The sequence below is a fragment of the Zingiber officinale genome, chromosome 5B (genome assembly GCF_018446385.1).
Source record: "Zingiber officinale cultivar Zhangliang chromosome 5B, Zo_v1.1, whole genome shotgun sequence".
In the NCBI taxonomy this organism is placed as follows: Eukaryota; Viridiplantae; Streptophyta; class Magnoliopsida; order Zingiberales; family Zingiberaceae; genus Zingiber; species Zingiber officinale.
In genome coordinates, this window is record NC_055995.1 from 92,284,365 (window position 1) to 92,292,563 (window position 8,199).

Consider the following 8,199-nt stretch of genomic DNA (forward strand, 5'->3'; position numbering starts at 1 on the left):
TTTATTGATGATAATATGTAGTATATAAATACCATTACAAAATATAAAAAATAGGAAAACAAATAAAATAGGAAAACATATAAAATAATATAAAATAAATAAGTATTTCCTAATAATAATTATTCTATAATAATTAGAAAACAAATAAGTATTTTTTAATAATAATTATTCTTTAATAACTGAGAAACAAATAAGTATTTACTAATAATAATTATTTCCTAATAAATACTTGATTAACCCCTTAACAAGTCTATTGCCCTAGAAGCAAATATTAAATTTTAATCTAGTTTTTAACTCTTAGCTAATGAACTCATGCTTTTTCTATTCAATTTTATTAATTAATATCAGATATTTAACTTCTCAAACTTAGTTTTAGGGATGATTAAGATTAATTTAATCTTATGAACAATTTTCATCTATCAATAAAATAAATCAAAAAATTCTTAAAAAGATTCATTCAAACGATCAATATTGTTACATCCACTTCTCACAGAAAAAAAAACAAAAAGGGAAAAAAATTCTACTAAAATTCAAACCTCACCTGACCATTGCATCATTTGCCCGGGGCCAATTTTTCTATTCATCGATTTAGATAGTTGGGACAAATTCGATTATGAGAACGAAGATATTGATTCATTATTTTTCATACACACTAAAGAAAAGTTTAAAAAAATACTACCTTGCGCGTGACTCTCACGTGATGAAAGAGTGCTATGCTGCGCTAGCCTTCGGCGACCCCCGGAAAGCCTACGTGTCAGCCGACGACTCACTGCTGGCAGTTCTTCACTATTCTAAAACCCAAGGTTCTACATTTTGAGTCACCCGGTGGATTAATCCGACGTGGTCCTGTTTAAGCCTCATGTATGTTTTTGAGTTAGTAATCGAGGAGCGTGTTTGAAGGTTCTTGGAAATTCCCAATAACGCCCTCGCTGGTAATTAATCTCGCTCTCTTCCTCTTTTATTCGTCTCTTTCTCTCTTATTTTGTTATTATTTCTTTTTTCCACCGGCGGTGACTCCAACCGTCGCCGTCTCCACTCCGCCTTTCCTCACCTTCTATTTCTCCCTTGGGAGATCGGATCCCGTCACCAACCGGTCGAGCGCTGGGATTCTTGACCCATGGCGACCGCTCAGGACCCACCGCGCGGCGAGCTCGAGCCCAATCTCCGCCACCGCCTCCCCCTCCCGAGATGGGGCGACCGGCGAACAACCCGCCGCGCCCCTGCCGAACGAAGCGGCGGAGATGGAACCCCGACCGCGGGGCAGCTCGGCTGCGGGAGATTCCCTCTGGCGCAGGACGGAGTCGGTGGGGGCGAGGACGGAGGGCTGGAAGAGCTGAGGGCGAAGCTGATGGGCCATCTCCGGGTGGCTGCCGACCGGATGAAGATTGCGACGCCGGAGGCGGCCCCGGAGGCCTCGAGGCCGTGGAACCTGAGGACCAGGAAGACCCCAAACGGGAACACGGGGTGCGCGATCGCCGGGGCCACCGCCGCCCCGGCTGCGGCGGCGGGATCCGCGGCGGAGGAGGAGAGGAAGATAGGCCTGTCGGTGACGCTTACGGCGGAGGAGATCGAGGAGGACATCTACTCCGTGACGGGATCACGGCCTCGCCGGCGGCCAAAAAAGCGGCCAAGGGTTGTACAACGGCAGATTGACGTAAGCAGTCGCCTCCCCACCTTTTCTTTTTTCTTTTTAAAAAATAATTTTCTCTTCGGAAAATTAAGCAGATTACTGATATGCCCCTACAACATTGTCATAATTACATATACTTGCCACCTTGGCATTGTCTCGCTATCACGTTTTGCGTGTGCATGCGCATAATCCAGGATTTATTACTGGAAATGTATAACTGGAAAATGAATACGTACAACTCACGCAGGTCGATATCACACACTGCACGTCTTTTGTTTCCTTTCACAGTTAATGAAGAATTCTTTTAGTATCATCAAGCTATTCATCCTTTAATTTGGGACTTTTCTCAGTTATCCGAAATTTCCTTCTTGAGAGATGAGCAATCTGGAAAGATAGCTGTTAACAAGTAATTATCCGCTGCATTAGGAGGAATCAAGACTGCTGAAATGTTCTCGTACTAGAGAATGGCATTTGAAAATCAATTATAAAACATATTTCTCTATTTTACTTATCCACCTATTATACTTGCACTTTGCGTAAGATAGTTATTTGATTCGCCAATTGCTACATGATGTTTGCATATTTCAATGTCGGTCAAGTTTTAGGTATCACACAATTATGAGAAGAACCACTCAACCCATATGCAAGATTTGGGGCTGCCTATATTGATCATATCCCTCTTTTGAGTTTTTTATGTACATTATATATCTATCTATCATAACTAATTAAATTTACGAAGGTATTTCCTATTTGAGCCTTTACAACCAAACTCACCCCTATATCGTCAACGTGTTCCTATTTTCTTACCTAAACCTATTCAAATCCTTGTAACATGTACGGATATACCTAAACCACATTAAACGGATAAAGTATATAAGAGTACATCATATGCAACTAGATTCTTGAGCCTAGGAATCAAGATGTCGGTACTCGATACAGTAGTGGTAAGACATGTGAACATAGATGTCAAGGGAGTGAAGCTATGGGTAAAACCCAAATAGGTGTAGTGCTGGTGTGAGTGGATCTACATAATTGATAAGTGTTGTAAATAGGGCGGTCAGTGACCACCTACCGTTTCGGCTGCCTAGGCAGTGCCTACGCTATTGGATTTTTATTAAGGTTCCTACAATACAATAAGCTTCCTATATGACCATTTTTTTATTATGTTTATGCATAAATCAGCTTCTTACAAACTAATACCATTGATATAAGATTTTATACAATATATATTAACTAAAAATAAAAAATTAATCTATATTTTTAAAAATTTTTAATATATATTAAATTAATAGGATAATTTTATTAAGTTTTAATAAAGCCTAATAAAATTATCTCAAACATAACTAGGAATTGATTAAAATTATTAATTTAAAGTATTTGATTAAACCTAAGTTAAAAAAAGTAAAAAATCAAATTTTTGGCATTTTAGCTTCGGGCTTCAGAGGCGTCGCGCGATGGACGGCTCGCCGAACCCAAGCGTCACGTGACGGACACCTTGCTGAGCTCGGGCGACGAGTCTGAACGCGTTGTTGAGCTAGGGCAACGCGTCCAAACGAATTGCCGAGTTGGGGCGACGCGTTTGAAGGCATCATCGAGTCAGGGCGACGCGTCCGAACGCGCCGCCGAGCTGGGGCGACGCATCTGAACTCATTGTTGGGTTTGAGCGACGCGTCCAAACACGTTGTTAGGTTCAAGCGACGCGTCCGGGCTCGCGTGACAGGTCCGGACCCGTCGTCGGACCCACGTGATTGGTCCGGACTCATCGTTGGGCTTAAGCGAAGAACCCGAACGTGTCACAGCCCACCAACGCCTTGCGTATACCACTTGTCCGGGTGAAACATAGCAAAATATATAAAAGCCTTATGACGACAATGGTGGCGGGCGGCGACAACGGTGGTGGAGGTGGAGGCGGAATTGGAAGGAGGTGAGTTTTTTTTTTAACTTACATTGTTTGACCACCTTAAACGACTGCCTCCAACAAAAGCGGGGCCGGTGAGGTTCGCCTCCCACCTAGGCAGCTACCTCAAGCGCCATTTAGAACACTGGAATTGATCAGCAAAGCAATAACAATAATAGAAAACAGCTAGTAAGAGAGGCATAGCCACATGGACGAGACGGGGTGCGACTGCCCCCGCACATTTTGTTAAAATATTAATATTATATATTTGAAAGTCTTCATCATCACTTTGATGGGCTAATTCATTACTGTTTGTTGTCGGAAACTGAAATTAATCACATATTTGAAAAGCCCATGACCTAAACTATCTATTGGTACCACTTTTATTAAGAAATATTGCGACTTGAAATATTAAGTATTGAATTTTAAAAATAAAATATATAATAATAAATGGATAAACTAAATTGTAGGACACGAAGTGAGGGCGCTAAATTAAAATTGAATTGGATTCGAACTAACTCCAACGGGTAGGTGTAGAGATAAGGATTATATTGGTTCAAACTGAAATTGATTTAGAGTTGATTTGATTAAGTTATGATCGAACCAAATTTAAGGTTTAAACAGGTTCACTCGATTTAAAACAAATTAGGATATTTTTTAGTAAACTTTCTATTTCATTTTTTTCTCTCCCTTTTCTCTGTAAGCATGTTGCAACCCCACCATACCATATGTCACCCCTTCGCCCATTCCTTTCTTTTATTTTTCTCTTCCTCTTCTGCCCCATTTGCTTCCTCTCCAATCGTAGTAAACCTATTATTTTTTCCTCTCCTTTCCTCAAGAACAAGAGCTCTCTTTTCTTATCCTTTCTCTTCTCCAGTAAGCAAGAAAAGCAACTGATCCCTCTTTCAGCAACAAGAGCAACTCTTAGCCCTCGCATCTTCTTCCTCTTCTCATGTTTTTTAGGATTTTATTGGCACCACAAGAATAGTCATGTTTTGTCTTGCCTTGCTCTCTGAGTTGTTGCCGAACTCACGAAAACTAGTCAAATTTGCTAATAAAGATGGTAAAGTTCTCCTCTTTTGCTTCTTCCTTCCTATCTTCTCTTCTATTTTTTTCTCAAAAGCAAGGATATTCGAAGAAGAGCAAATTATTCCTTTCTTCTTTTAATGTTTCATTAATTGAAGGAGAGTTGTAAAGTAGAAACTTTATTTTATTAAGTTGCTAATTAAGATGATTATTTAGATCGCAATGAAGGTCTTAGGAATGCTAAATATTATTATTATTATTATTATTATTATTATTATTTTGAGAGCGAGAGTATTACAGAAGTAGAATGGAACAAAATAATAGAATTGACTTAAGATTTTATAGTATTAATAACTAACACTTACAAGTTAACACAACAAAACCTTAATTTAGAAAAGTATTTCTTCTATAGGAAGAGAAAAAACACAATAAGCACCCCTTTTATTTGAGGAGAACCAGTGAAAGTAATAGTTAAGATTTTTATTTGATTTGTTCAAGTCAAACAAGTTCAAACAGAGCACAGATTTTCTTGATGAGTTTCTGCATATGCAGGCTGTATACTGCCGGGTCCTATATATGAAGTGGACCATTTACGTAAGATTACAAATGCTATATGGAATATCACCTCCTATCACATATGCACAACGGTCGCATGTGAACCACTTTTCGAAACACTGATTATTCTATCATACGGCTGGGAGTATTAGTAACTACAGAGAGATGGTTGGTGTACTTGTAGGCAAGTAGGGTTTTAAGCAAGGCATTTATGGCTTGAGTTTTGTAGTGGGAGGATAAATAACTAGGTGACTTTGCACGCTAATTGAACTTTGGGTAGAAAACTCTTTAAGATTTTCAAAATAAAAACACATGATTGAGTTTCCTTGTGTAACATTAAATGATCCTATCAAATGTAAATTGTATTTAATATTGTCCTTGTGTGTAACCTTTAATTTCCTACGGCAAATTGTTTTCAAATAAACTTGTTTTAGCAATATATTTAGCAGATATAAGAGTATTGAAGTTGTTATTTGAGTTATCTCTTTTTGTACAGTTAGTTTGTGAAGTACCTGTGCCACCATATATTAAGGCCGTTAACTCAGTGAATAATACTATCATGAGATTATAATTGTTGTATGAAAATCAGAGTCCTTCAATGAAGGAGAAACTACATGAACTTCGATCAAGTCAGTTTAATTCTGCCAGAAGTTGTTCAATTACTGTCACATGGAGAACTTTAAACCAGGACGTGTTGAATAACGTAATTCATCAGTGGCTGAAACTGCCCCTTCAGTACCTTGTAGCGCTTGTACAGCCTTTGAGCATCATGATTTTCAGCTTAAATAGGCCTGGTTTGGTCTAGACTGATCTGGTTTGCACAGGGGATGATAGAGAACTTGGTATGCAAACTACTCATAAATTCTTCATACATGTCTTTCTCTTGTTTTCCGCTTGGCTATAACCATAAAGTATGTTTTCTTGTCATGTATAAGTTGAATGCCTTTATTTACTAAGCATCTCAGTCTCAATTTCCCTGCTTCATGTAGTCGCTCTTCCCTGGGCTGTGGCTGTCTGACATCACAGTAGAGGCTTACAAAGTGGACGATGACTAAACCCATGCTCGCGTAGCCTTGGTCGTTCCCATCTCAAAGTTCATGCCCTCCTTTCTTCACCCTCAAATGTTACAGTTAGTCCGCTGCTGCAGTGAAATCTTGTTTGGTTTCTTAAATGTATAGTGCTTTACAAAAAGAAATTGGATCCTGTAAATGCTTTTCCCTCTGTCAGATAGCAGAGCATAGCAGAAACTCGAACCCTCTTTTGCCTTGCTCACAGCATATATGGAAGCTGCTATTTGAGTTTTGTGAAGTAGCTAAACTAGCAATGCAAAGAAGTCTTTTAGTGCAAAATTCTAAATTGTTACTTGTGACAATGGTTTCTGCTTTGTGAATTTCACATCCCTATAAATTATAGATTCTTATACTTTATTGAGTATTTTATTTTTATAGACTTATCTTGCTAATTCGCCTAGCTCACTTGGTTGATTTGGTCTATAAGTTTGATTTGATTTGCTTTGTTTACTTGGTTTTCTAGTTGTATTGCTCTAGTTTGCAACCAATTCGATTAACCTAACCTTTGAATCCAATCCATCTAGTCCATTTAGCCCACGCGGCTCTCCTTGTCCATCAAATTCAACAAATATATTTAACTTACTTAGACTTAGCCCAACCATCGACTAGGAGTGCAAATAAAACGAATGGAGCTAAATAATATGAAAATACTAATAATTCAGTTTGAGCTTGAAAAATTATGAGATACTCGAATTCAATTCGAAGCTTGAAAATACAATTAATTGTAGCTCGAGCTTGGTTTAAAATAAAATTCGAGCTTGAGTTCAATTAGAATTGTTGGAACCTTGATTCGAGCATAAGCAAATAATAATTCTAAATAATTTAAATTTGAGTTTGGTTCAAATTATTCGAATTTTAATTTGAACATATTTAAATTAAAATTATATAAAAATAAACAGAGTTAGATTCAAGTTCGGCTTGTGAACAATCGAATAAAATATTATAAGTATGAATTCAACTTGAATTTTTTTTTAAACATATTCGAGTTCAACTTGAATTCAATAATTTTAAATATAAATTAAATATTTTTTTTATCTAGTTTGACAAACCAGTGTTGTTCAATTTATTTGCACCCCTAATCAAAGACCATTCATCAATCCTCAGTGTCTTTCTCGTTTAAAGGACAGAAAAAAAGGACAAAAATCAAAACAGCAATTCTATTTTTTGGAATTATCACATGAGCTTTTGTCTTTCATTTTTTATTAAAAAATATCTCACCCGATCAATCCCCTATAAAATTACACAACTACTCGTAAATACACTTGATAGCTCCCTTTCACATCGCTCAAGCTTCTCCTTCTCAACAAGTCCTCTTTTCTCACATGACTTTGTAGATTTGAGAAAGTAACGCTAGTTAGAGTCGGGCAGCTCCTTCGGTGCGATCCCTACGATGCCCAAGTTAGTAATAGGTGGAGAGAGAGAGAGTAATAGAAGAAAAAAAAACTTAAAGAAGAAAGAGTCGTCTCCAGCAGTTCGAAACAAAAGATCATCATACATAGAAGTTATCATCTGAGGTGCTTATATAGTTGTTAGAGGAGAATTTCCACGTCATCTGCTTTTGTGCATTTTTACTTCTTCTCGCCTAAGTTAGTAAGTATGCAGTTCTTGATGATCATGTTGCCATGCTTCCAATCCTTGACTACCACGTAAAGTGAAGACGACTCTCAGGGAACCACCTCTGACAACTATTACCCATCCACCGTTCACTAATCATCACGTATTATAAAGAAGAAATCAAGGGAACTGCCTCTGACATCCATCACTTATTTTTTCAATTATCGAGTGTCACATGTTGACAACTAGAAGCTTCCTGATGAAAGATTCCCTCAATAGTATTGCTTTATGGGCTTTAATATAATTGTCCGACAGAAACTTAACAACATTGCTTGTTGAACCTCAATGATGTCACTTTGTGGAACTGAGCATCATTGCTCAACGGAGATTTTATGATATTACTCAACATTCCTCTATGCTATCGCCTTGTGAGACTAAACGCTATCACTCGACAGACCTTTGTTATT

General features: G+C 37.9%; 1 protein-coding gene across 2 annotated transcripts; it reads left to right on the plus strand.

The window, feature by feature from the left end:
* Positions 1-970: 970 nt before the first annotated feature.
* Positions 971-6,530, plus strand: LOC121985016. Of its 2 annotated transcripts, XM_042538251.1 has the most exons (3): positions 971-1,654; positions 5,698-5,950; positions 6,098-6,530. In XM_042538251.1, the coding sequence occupies exons 1-2, from the start codon at positions 1,118-1,120 to the stop codon at positions 5,911-5,913; spliced, it is 753 nt and encodes a 250-aa protein (XP_042394185.1). In that variant the 5' UTR covers positions 971-1,117; the 3' UTR covers positions 5,914-5,950; positions 6,098-6,530. The 2 variants fall into 2 exon arrangements, with proteins under 2 accessions (XP_042394185.1, XP_042394186.1); XM_042538252.1 differs by lacking the exon at positions 5,698-5,950.
* Positions 6,531-8,199: the final 1,669 nt, after the last annotated feature.

Excerpts from the sequence above, each read along its gene's own strand:
- LOC121985016 (XM_042538251.1), top strand. The coding sequence starts at position 1,118 with ATGGCGACCGCTCAGGACCCACCGCGCGGCGAGCTCGAGCCCAATCTC. Across the intron at positions 1,655-5,697 it reads TTGTACAACGGCAGATTGAC|AGTCCTTCAATGAAGGAGAA; the intron begins GTAAGCAGTCGC and ends TATGAAAATCAG.